General features: G+C 34.0%; 1 protein-coding gene across 2 annotated transcripts in view; it reads right to left on the reverse strand.

Moving 5' to 3' along the window:
* tnr (tenascin R (restrictin, janusin)) overlaps positions 1-13,051 on the reverse strand; it is a 476,387-nt gene that overhangs the window by 72,341 nt on the left and 390,995 nt on the right. For both annotated transcript variants that reach the window (XM_051933130.1, XM_051933127.1), the window contains 2 exons: positions 10,688-10,807; positions 8,924-9,067 (listed from right to left, as the gene is read on the reverse strand). In XM_051933130.1, the coding sequence (XP_051789090.1) occupies positions 8,924-9,067; positions 10,688-10,807 (264 nt within the window). The remainder of the gene's footprint in view (positions 1-8,923; positions 9,068-10,687; positions 10,808-13,051) is intronic.

Raw genomic sequence — 13,051 nt, forward strand, 5'->3', positions numbered from 1 at the left:
ATGGATGGATGTTATAACTAGTAATTAAAAAAAATACTTTTTCTAAAAATATTCACCATCTTCCAAAAATGTAACTGTTTTTTTTTATAAGACATGACATCCAATTCAGAGTTGCAGGGGCCAAAGCCTATCCCTGAGACACTGAATGCAGTGCTGGACAGTCCTGGAAAGGGCCCACTCATGCATGCACATATAGATCCAATTTGAAACTGCCAATTAGGCTAATGTACATATCCTTTCGAATATGGGTGTGATAAATGGAGTAACAACAACAACAACAACAAAAAAATCCAGGTAAAAATAGGGAGAATATCCAAACTTAATGCAACAAACACCTGAGTATAGAATTGATGTTGAAGCTGAAACTGTGTAGTTGCACCACTAACCACTGCTGCATGATGCCACCTTGGTGAATAAGAAATTATACATTAATGTTTAAATCAAAATGGTATTTGAAAAGGTGAATGTAATGTATTTGTTTTCTTGCCATTTTTTAATAAACTAAATATTTTGATTCCATATGAAACACTTTTTTTTTCTTATATTATAAGCCGCTCTGTTTATCTCAAAGGCCTATATCTGTGTGACTTTAAAAGATGCCAGAACGCATAAAACCCTCACTTATCATCTCACAGTCAGAATCTACCACAGTAGTGTGATGTGCTAATAGCTAACATGCAAATAGCCTGGCCTAGTAATCAGAATAGGGAAATGTGTTTGAGTATTTAATGTGTTCAGTTTTGAAGCTTAAAATTGTCAATTCAGTTCCCATCACCAGCTTATTGACTAAGACTGCCTGTACTCCAATGAAAAGTAAAATAAGTGTGGACTTGAAAACTGTTTTGGGATAGTGTTCAGTATAGAGTAAGCAAACACAATATAAAATCAAGAATGTTTCGATTGACTGTTTGTGAACTAATGTCATCCTTTAAATGCTAAGGAGAAAAATCAAGACAATCGCTTTTAGAAATCAAGAAAAGTGCAGAAAATTGGAGGGCATTGAATATCAAAGACAGTAATCTTAGTCATCAGAAATGTCTGTGTGGGGAAAAAATCTAATGTACTGCAACTTGTGTTGCATAATCCATGTGTCAGTTATCCAATTGTTTGCTCACAACATGCAAAATACATAAATGTTTTGCTAAAATATTGTTAAATAGATACTTCTGGAAAAATCAGTGTGCACCATAAACAGGAAATGCAATTCACATGGGACAGAACTTTTGAATTTAAGGCAGGACTCTTAACCAATGAATTAACAGAAACAACTGCATAACTGACATGTGGATGAGGCATGGTTTATGTAACACAAATAATGTGAGACTTTTGTTTTCCCTCCAAGGACTTTCTTTATATCATGTGCCATTGAGCAACACTGGCCTCATTGGCTTGTTTTCTATGACAAATTTTGTATCTCTGTTCTTCATGAAAACATGAAATAAAAAACAATTTCCAGTCATCACTTCAAAACACATGGGATATGTAACTGTTGTGGTGTGAAATTTTGTATACAGGTTGACACATGCATGTCTTTATTTGTAACTTAGACAAAGCAATGTAATATTAGTGTTATATCACTGATAGGAACAGCAGTGGTTTGATGTTTAACTAACTACACTCCCCCCTTTAGAACTGAGTCAGGATAGTGAATTTATGACAGGGTTGGGGGTAATTGCCTAAAACAAATATGGCAAGTGATTCTCTGCAGGACTCTCTCAATCAGCCCCACAGGAAAGCCAGACTACTTAGCTGGCAAGCATCCCCTTAACAAGTGGTTTTGGGGTCAGTTGTGAAAGGTATTGTGTGCCCCATTGGTCTGAAGTATGGCTGTTTGGGATTGGTTTGAATCAGAGGCCATTCTGTAGCACAACACCCTATTGGTATAAGGATTTCGACAAAGAATATATACATTTGGTTTTGTTTACCCCTCCCCCTTTCTCTCTTTCACACCATCATGATGAAAGAGTATCTCACACACCATGGACAGTAAAGAAGACCACACTGAGAAGCACAGCTCAGCAGCCTTATCGAGACAGCCATGCAGCCTGTCCTGAAGAAAGCTAACTAAAAATGATGACTTAACTAGAGACGTTTAAAGTAACTAACAAATCCGTGTGCCACCTGAAACTACATATCAGCATTTTTCAGGTTGTATGGTTGCCAATATTCAAACATACTTTGCTTATTGCTATTATTTTATGAATATTAGCCATAATACATTATTTAAAGTTATAACTTAACTCCTGATTGTCTTTTACTCTATGTAATTGCCTGATGTTATAGATGTAGAAGGGAAGGTGGGGAGAAGTTATAAAGTACAATACCTTATAAACAGTACTAAGTCTGTGGGATTTGAGGCATTCTGACAAAGGCTACACATTAATAATACAAAATGGGAAAGTAGAGTAATACAGAACCCTACCAAGACAAAACAGTAACATATGAAGGGGTACCCAAAAATAACCAGAATCTAGAATTAGTTCTAAATTTCACCACTAGGTGTAGCATACTTATAGTATTCTGTGGCAGTCTGTCAAATGGTGTTGCTCTGTATTGTTGGTACAGAATTCCGTATCAGCTTTTTCTTAGTGCTTATTAAACGTGTTCTGCGATTTTTGTGATGGGTGATCATAAAGAACAGTGAGTCTGCATTAAATTTTGTTTTCTCTTAGGAAAAACAGCTGCTGAAACCATAGTGATGCTTGAAACTGGTTTATAAGTAAAACACAGGTCTACGAGTGGTTTTCAGGTTTCAAATGAGTGGAAATGTCACTTGAAGACCAACCAACATCTGGCTGACCTTCCACAATTAGGAATGACAACAATCTTGAAAAAAGTTCCCAATCCAATTTACGAAGATCGTCGTCAGACTATTGAAGAGATTTCTGAATTGACTTGTGTGTCTTGGAGTTCTTGCCACCTTCCCTACTCACCTAATCTTGCTCCATGTGACTTTTTCTTGTTCACGTATATGAAAAAAGAACTCAAAGGAAAGCGTTTTTGTACCATGGAGGAAGTCAAAGAAAATTGCCACAGGCATTGGACAACGTTCCTCTCCATCAATTCCAAAAATGTTTCCACCAGTGGGAAAACCGTTGGAACAAGTGCATTCATTCACATGGAGAGTACTTTGAAGAAGACTAATGTTTCATTAAGTAAAAATTATTAAAGCAATTTTTTTTTCAGTTCCTGTTATTTTTTGGTACCCCCTTGTATAAAAAAATGTATCATTTTTAAGTATAATAGTATTCCTGTAAAGCCCCTAATCTAAATTGTTTCTAATCAGTTTTATTGCGTATAATACTATTCACAGACCACCAGAAGTGGGTAGAGTTGCCAAAAATTGTACTCAAGTAAGAGTAGCGTTACTTCAAAATAGTATTACTCAAGTAGAAGTAAAAAGTAGTCATCCAAAAAATTACTCAAGTAAGAGTGAAAAAGTATTTGGTGAAAAGACTACTCAAGTACTGAGTAACTGTTTGATCATAATAAGTTATTTATATTTTAGAAATGTTGTAATAAGGCACACAAAAATATAAAATAATGTGCAAATTCTGCTATTTCCAAATAATAAAATAAAAAATGAGTAGAAAAATAACATCTTTACAAAATAAAGATGCACAAATAACACAAAGTTCCAAATCTCAGTTTTTCACAACAAAGCTTTTGAAGCCAATACCTACAGTATGTAACATGTATGTTTGAACAGTGCAAACTACTTACAGTGACAAGATATACTGTACACTGACAGTATAATACTGCATATTCACTTGCCCTCCAAATAGCACAGCTGATAGAAAATAACATTAGAACAAGGCAGCTTGTGCACGTACAAAAAGTCTCACTTTACCTGACTGTCCGTGTCTTTGCACGTCTGGCTAAAACGTGCTTGTTCTTCACTCAGTGAAGTGATGGTTAAGCTTCAGCAGGAGTTGGCTCTCATTTTTCATGTATTCTTTCTTTCCCTGTCTGCTGTCTGTGAGGAGTTTGTGCTACTATGCCGCCACAGTTTGTGTGTGGTCATGTGACTGCATGGCTACGTCTGATTTGTGAAACGGAGCCATGTGATTATTGTTGCTACGTCTGATTGGTGAAACAGAGTCTTGTGATTATTGTTGCTATGTCTGATTGGTGACACAGTCATGCAGTAGATCCACTGGCGGCTTCTCTCTGGCAAAAATATAGCGTATATAATGGAAAAAGGTAACGATTCAAGTGTTGCCCAATGTAGCGGAGTAAGAGTAGCGTTTCTTCTTCACAAAAGTACTCAAGTAAAAGTAGAAAGTATGGTGCAGTAAAACTACTCTTAGAAGTACAATTTTTTAAAAAAGTTACTCAAGTAAATGTAACGGAGTAAATGTAACTCGTTACTACCCACCTCTGCAGACTACAATATTAAAAAATCACTTCACAAAGTAAACATGAATATATTATAAACTTTGGTAGAACCATCCAATAGTTAAACTTCCAGATCCTCAACACATATGCAAAGAAAAATACTTAAGACATGTTTTCATTATTTAACATTAACATAATAGGAATCAGCAAAATACATTCTAATTCATTGTGAAAAACTAGATGAAGTGGAATAACAGAGAAATCAATGTAAAAATTAAATGTCTGTTGAAAATTCTTTCATAAGGAAAGCTTATCTATCTATCTATCTATCTATCTATCTATCTATCTATCTATCTATCTATCTATCTATCTATCTATCTATCTATCTATCTATCTATCTATCTATCTATCTATCTATCCTAAGAAAAATAAATAATGTATGAATCTGCAAACTAGAAAGGTGTTCACCTGTCAATTTCATATCGGAACACTCAGTATAACAGTATACACTAGACTGATCTAATCAAATTGGACTAGCCTGGTTAAAAATTGATTTCCCAGGTGCCAGAGATAATGTATTATCCTCTCTGTCACTGGAGATTGATTGTATATTTTTTCTAATGCGCATTTCAACATTTATAATGTTTAAGGAATTTATTAGTAAAGCACATCACTTCAGTGAAGTTGCATTAGCAGGATATTGGTTATTTGATATTGTAAATGCTAAATCCAAGCATACAAGATCAGACTAATTTCACTGGGGTATGCATATCTTAGTGTGTTAATGTTTCCCTAGAGATCACAGATGCAATATTATGATTGCTCCCATGTTTCTGTAAATTCAGCTGTTGCTTTTGATGCACCTTGTTGTGTTTAATGATGCAGAGAGAAAACTCTGGGCTGGCGGAACAAAAAAAAAAAAAAAAAAGTGCTGCATATACACAAATGCCAAGGAGAGAGAGAGAGAAACTATATTTATACGGTCCATTTTAACAAGATGAACTGCAGCCAAACTCTAAATCTCATGTCTCTGGTGCAGCAGACAACATGCAAACAGATTTTGTTCATGAGCATTGCAGAGCAGAGTAGAGTAGTCCAGATGGCTTGCTATAAAAATGCTTTTCCAGTCTCAAAATATTTTGTATTCATATGCACCAAAAAAATAGTTGATATCTGGGATATGTTATTAAATATATGCTAAAATAAATGCCCTGATAACAGCATGAACATCTGTCAAATGTAATGTGTATTTTTTTTGTCATTTCCCCTATATGCATTTGTATTCCTTTGAATAGGCTTATTTTCCACAGAAGTCTCCCACCCGCAGTCCTTGGGGACCTTTGTAGTAGCAGATTTTTGGTCCTGCCAGTTCCTGCTTATAACTGCATTTCTGTCTCGATTAAACCTGCTGTTATTTCTCAGTTTCTGTGTTTTTGTTTAAATCCAGAAATACTCATGTGTTTATTTACATTCTGTGAAAATATAAAAGGTAATTGTATGATTCACTGGGATAACTGGGATAAACCTAATTTCCTGTTAAGTCTGTTAAAATTCTGCAGGTTTTAGCATGAAATGTTTCAGTAATCAAGCTGCTTCTCACTAATGATCACACGAGGTGGAAATAACACTGAGGTAGTGACTCCACTTTAGCATTCATTGTTAGTTTGCAGTTGTATCTGCTCTTTGTTAATTGTCAGCATCTGGATACAATTAAGGAAACAAACTACTGAAAACAGGATAGAAAATAAAAGCGAAAGAAAAAAATAGACTTCTATATAGATAAAGGTTTATATCTATCTATACTCGTATTGTTCACAACATTACCTTCCATAATACTGTGTTATTTGTTGGTATTAGACAATATCACCACTGTCACGTGTGTGTGCAGATGAGACAGTTTAAGGGCTCCGGTGACTGTAATTAACCGCTGCTCTAGGGGTGGGCGCTGTCTTCTAATGCCTTTTCTCTGCATCCCTGTGCAGACTGGATGATTGGCGGCTTTAACACTTTTGAGGTTACTTCCAGTATCTGTCTGCTTGGACCAGCCTCTTCCTGACGGAGGAAGTTTGGCCATTTTGAAAACCGTTCACTTTGGAACTCGCGTCTGAAAAGACGTTTTTGTAATTATTGCTTGTTTTCATTTTAATTTCTGTATTCCAATTATACGGGGTCATCAGGATGGTGTCCCAACTCTTTATCATAGTCTGTCTGTTCTATTACACTACACAATCAACATAAAAATGCAAATAACAAGTTTAGTAACCTGATTTTTTTTTAAATTAATTTCTTTTAATACTGTATGAAGAAATCAAGTTCTGACTCACTACACTGCTGGTTGTTGAAAGTGCAGCCAGATGCTGAAGGGCAATAATTGTAGCTTACAGCACTTTGATTCAAAACTTAAAGCATGTGTCAAAATAACTCAGTGAGTCGGTGCAAGTCTACCCAAATCAGGTGGCACACAACAAACAAAGCTTTGCTAAACAGCCAAGGTTAAATGTTATAATTACGTATTTTTGCTAGGAGGACTAATTTATTCAGATAGTCCTGATTTAATAAGTGTCGTTTTCCCAAAATCCATCATTCATGGCATATCCACTACAAAGAGTGGAAATCTTTAATGTAGGTATAGGGCTGCCAAATCTTTTTCTATGGAAATGAGGAGAATTGGGTCAAAAAAAATGAGGACTTTTGAGGACGCCTTTCCCAATGATGCCATAATATGCCTTTATACTGTCGTATGGTTTTTTAAAATGACATAAACCTTTAGTAACAGTTTATCACTATAATTATGATATGATGGCCACAATCACTGTCACTGGCAAACTAATATCCCATTAAATATTTTGAATATGTCAAGCCTCTTAAGCTATCCAAATAAGAATGGAAGGAATGAAGTCTGCTAATTTAACTGTCGTAAACCTATAAAAAATGATACACATGGTAAATTCACATCACTTTCAATTTAGTTTATTTGCATTTATCTACATTCTTTTATATTTTTCCACTGAAGCTATTTTTCTCAGTAAATCTGGGTTTTTGTATAAATATGAATAGAAATCTTTATATAACATGCTACTGAAATTGAATCTTATGAGCATTAGCCCCTTAATTGAATCAATAGTGAGAGCATTTCTATCTTTAGACCACTGCATCTCCATCATTGAAAAAAGTCTTTCTGCAAAAGCATTATGTGGTGGTATGGAAAAGCACATTTTTAACAGCTCGGAGAACAACTCTTCATTGTTACAATGGCTAAAATAATTAGCCCATCTCACATTACAAGGAACAGAAAAATCAGTATCCTTCCTTTCTGCTACAAATTTTTTAAAATTACAAAATTGGTCGAAACTTTCACATCATCTACACACACTCCTTTTTTATGAAGGTACCTTATTGTGGAAACCACACTATCCCACTCAACTGGGTCTCTTAAAGTTTTTGTTTTTTATGTCCTTCCGGCCATCAGACCTTACTTTATTCTTTGTTATTTAGCATTATCTAATCTTATTTTTATATTTCTATTTTTTATAAACTTTTCTTTCTTCATCTTGTAAAGCACTTTGAGCTACATTATTTGTATGAAAATGTGCTATATAAATAAATATTGTTGTTGTTGTTCCAGTGGTTTCAGCCACATGTCCAAGTATTCAGTATAGGAGGTATACAAATTCTGGACATTTATTTTCAAAACTCCACATTTATCAGTATATCCCTCTTCCTCCCTCTTCTTCAACATTTCCTTAATTCTAAGGGAAATAAATTGACATCTACTTCTTTCTTCCAGAATATTCCTTACAGAAGCAAGAGTTTCAACAACCACTATTAAGGAATTGTCATTCCTTTCAACTTCCTTTATATGGGAGTTAAAGCCTGACAGTACTGTTTGACAATGAATGAAATAAATCTCACTAAAATCATCATCATCATCAAAGAAAAGCTTTAAAACCTTGGAGGGCTGGGGTTCTTGAGACAAAAAGAAGGATTTTAGAGCTGGAAAAATGCTTATAATCCTTTTAATGGCAGGCAGAAACAAAAACCACATTTTTCTGCTGTGATACAGACGCTTTCTTTAAGTAACTTCTGTTATTTTAACATGTATTGAAATTTTATATTATGTTGGTGATGTTATGACATTCCATTTTTTATTGTGTCTTTCTTCACAGGAGAAGCCGTGTTGTGTCCTGAATTCCCAGATGTCGTCATACTGTTGTTGGTTATGGCATGGGTGAGGCGCATGATGTCATGTGGATATGGCATTTCATACGTTCTTTCATTCAAACTTGGGATCTGGTAAATTACACAATCAATTTCAGACGGAGATGGCGACAGCTTAATGTGAGGACCCTTAGGACTTTGAATTTTGGTTTTGTTTCAAATTTTGACACTTTGCTTCTCTTATTTATTTTGTACTGGCAATTCTTTTGGTTTCACCCCTAAAGAAAACCCTCAATTTCCTAATCTTTAAAAAAATATATATTTTAGGTCCTTTGGACCTGCCATTTTTCTTTTTTGGCCACAAAAGAAAGAGCATGAAACTGCATCAACAGTGCTTTAACATAATTTGTAACAGTAAATCCCAAACCTGTGTGTGCTGTAATGCTGACAATGTCACTCTCTTGACTTCCTCGTACAGCAGTTAGGTTGATGTCATATTTTGTAGCAGGGTGCAGATTGCTCACGGTGTATTCTGTTATATGATTGTCAATCACTATATTTTCCACTCTTCCTGTAAATTCAACAAAAACAAGTAGAACCGTCAGACTGAAGGCTTCATCAATCAAGGAATGGTCTGGCATGTTAACAAAATTGTAATGCAATTGTATTTTCCTTATTAGTATGCTGAGAGCAACAATTTATAATAAGATACTACATGACAGCACCCTGCTCTATTGGCCTTTTGTTTACAAAAAACATCGATAAAAAAGTAACATTCTGAATTAGGCAAATTCTAGTCAATAAACAGATCAATATGTAGCCCCAATGATTTTTAAAATGTACTGTAATGAAAAATACACAAATGAGTTGAGACACTTAATAATCAGTATTGCTTTAAAATGAAATATCTAGGTTTCGTAATAAAAATTGTAAAAGTGTTGTATGGGAATCCTGTAAACTCCCTCTAGGGGTGCCTTCAAGGGACTAGATTGGAAATTTACTAGCTGAAGCCATTAATCAATATGAAAACCTTGATTTGACAGATACACTAAATTTTATTACATAGAACCCAAAAATAACATGGAAAATATATCTTTTAACTGTCACATAATCATTCAGAGAAAATGAACATGAGTGTGTCCTTTACTAGTTACTGTAAGCTCTACCAGCTGCACTGTCTTAAATACATACATTGATAACCTAATGTGTGACATAAACCTGAGAACCATAGAAAAGTAACCAAAAATGTCAGATAATGAAAAGAAAAACCAACAATTAAAAAGAAAGTGAACATTGAAAACCAGAAATATATAGCAGCCTTTAAAATGTGTTTTGTTAGTCTGGAGACTAGTCAGGGCCATGAGAACCATATGTGGAAATGTACTAAGACAGAGTAAGCAATATGTGTTTGCTTATACTGTATGTTGATTATACGTGATAATAAGGGACAGAGATACACCCAGCATGCCCTTGAAGATGGACTACACAAGATGGAGACAATTAGCTGTACTGCTTTTGGACAGAAGATTTTGCCAGTGCATTCTTAAAGCAAGATTACTTCCAGGCTGTCGCCCAAGGCATAAGCACCTTTCTTTGTCAGCCGCATTTAGTTTTATAATTGCTGTGGTGCATGCAGTTTTTCATGGACACACTAAATCCAAACTTTCTTTGATTGCAATAGGATGCATGAAAGTAATCATACCTTCTCAAAGTCCAAGGTAGAACTGGCCAAATCCCCTAACTGTATGATATATTTTTATTGCTACAACTTACGGAATTAGATGCTATACAGCATCTTTAGTTGACATGTATAATATACACATCCTAAATTTGTATATTCATAAGATATTTAGCAAAATATGATTAAGTGTTGACATCTTGAATTTTCTTATTGCAATCTGTTGACTTCTTTTAATGTTCTCATCACTAGGGCCATACCTGTAAGGCCTGACATTAAAACTCGAATGTCATCATTGCATCATAATATCCTTATATAAAAATGTAAAAGACATTGTTTTTAGGGATGCTAGCAATCACATAATTAAAATGCACTGACATCATCTATCATTGATCAATCCAAAAACAAAAACATGTTTCTGGAAGGGTACATTAATAGAAACTTCAATATATTTAGTTATATAACTGTTTTGAAAAAAATCTAGCGAATAAAAGCTTCAAAGAACAGAAAGACCTCGTGATGACTGGTAGGACATCTTGTAGTAGTCAAATGGTGCAATGGGTGGTAACCAGGATAATGAGACTGAGTCTTCTGTAACATTTAAATATGATGTTTCCCTTGGTGGATCCAGTCCTGTTGAACATAAAAAGCAAAAATGTCATTAGGTGAACATCCTCATATGCTGTATTGGGCTTCATTCATTTTCAGTACTGTAAACACATATGTCATGGATAGATGGAATATAAACATGCACCTTTATAAATCATGCCACTCATTTTTTATATAACTTTTCTCTCACATTTCTCAGAATCAACATGATTTATAAGGCAAATAAGCACTCATGTCTCAAGTTTCAGTATTTTGATAGGATGATATAGACACACATTAAAACCATTTAGTGCTTTTTGTGAATAGTAAATTTTTATTGTTCGTATCATGCAGATAATGTGACAATAAAGAGATCATTTAAAATTGCTATGACTACTGCTAAGGATTAAGTGCCTGAAAGAACCCTATGCAAAATTATGAAGTGTACTACTTTTTTAAAATACTTTACTTACAGAATCCACCATTCTGTAATAGTTTAAGTTATTTAGAACAGTTTGCTTTGTGCAACAAAGCAGTACACTAAATAAACAGCATTTGTATTTAATATTAAGTAAGATGAAGAGCTTTTACATCAAACAGTTTAAGAATTAAATAGACTAAATAATCCATAATGCCATGTTTTGAAGCATCATGCAATGACTCGAAAAGCTTTGTGAAATTTACTTCATCAGCACAAGTTAGCACTTTCCCTGACTGTTTTGCCAATAAATGGAGAGATATGAATGATAACAGTTGCTGCTATCTGTTTGGATTCCTGCAGGTTTTTAGAGTCGACACAGCCTGCAGCTCCCATCATTATCCACCAAAATAAGATAAATGCATACAACACAAAAATGATTTTAAAGAACATAAAGTTTGTTTGCCCTGAGAAAGGGAACGGTTTACAAAATAATTAATATAAATAAAATGTGCCTTTGTTATTCACAGAGTAATTTCAGTTGTTTAAATTACTTAACTAATGCTCAAAAGGGAAGAGTAAAGATGTTAAGACATGAACCAGTTGGAATTCTAGACATAAATAACTAAATAAATAAATTCCATTCTAATGTAACTGATAAAAAGACAGATATTTAATATGAACATGGACCTCTATATGGACATTTTCACTCAAAAGTCTCTTTTATACAATAAGGTTAGCAACGGCTTTGCAAATATAAAAACAAATATTGAAAAACAAAACTTCTTCCTAACAATTAAAAATAAAGCAAGCTCTAATTGGAGAAAATTTTAACTCATTCTGAAATCTGCATTTTTAAATGTGCAGACATTAATCGTTAGTTTAACAATGACATCTATGTATAATGTGGCTAACAATTACTGTATTTAATGTTTTAACAGATATGTTATGGGCATTGTTGTTCTTTACATAAGTACAATATCCTGTATCAATTACATTAAAACGTCTTATCACTTACTACACATGTTTCTCTAAAAAACTTCACAGCATGACGAGGAAATACACAAGCTGCCTCTAGGAAGACTGAAGAGGAGAATTGCTTTGAAATGTCACAAATCAAGTAGTCTTGATCTATGTTATTCAAGCAGTACTATACATCTTTTAATGTGTATGATTAAAAATACAGAATGTCCTCAAAAGAAAATGTGTTAGATGCTTATAAATAGCAAGAAAGGAAACATTTGATTAATGTAACCAATTAAGTTTGTTTATTCCATTAACTAAATATCATTACATTTTAATAGTGTATATTAACCTAACGTTGCTTGAATTCTCATAGTAGATACAATGCATGTAAATTTAATTTGTTTCATCAGAATGAGCAAAATACTGTAAAACTCTCCACTTTGAACTTCTTTGTTACTATTTGTATATCTGTTATTCTAGGATTTAACCATCTGCCTCAACAGTAAAGCAAAAATGAAGGATACTTTCAAATACAAGGAATTGTGACATGAATTTAATGTCTTTTTATTAGGTAACAAATAATAATTGTGTTTTAATTAGCCTGAATAGCAATGCATATTATGTAAATACATGCTGAGTGTCACCTGGTAATATAATGACAAGCCAGATGCAATGGCAGGAACATAAATCAGTTGCGAGGTAAAGCTAGCATCTTGGCTCATTTCATTAAGATTCGCCTAAAGCACTGACTACAGCATTCATCGTATATTATAGTAATCTCAGGTCGATATATATGTTAGGGATGCAAATGTGATTTATGGACAAAATTACGTACATTCTTACAAACACTTTCAAAAATGTAAAGCTCAAATATACCATCAGACATAAATTAGTAAACATTTATG

The sequence above is a fragment of the Erpetoichthys calabaricus genome, chromosome 10 (genome assembly GCF_900747795.2).
Source record: "Erpetoichthys calabaricus chromosome 10, fErpCal1.3, whole genome shotgun sequence".
In the NCBI taxonomy this organism is placed as follows: domain Eukaryota; kingdom Metazoa; phylum Chordata; class Cladistia; order Polypteriformes; family Polypteridae; genus Erpetoichthys; species Erpetoichthys calabaricus.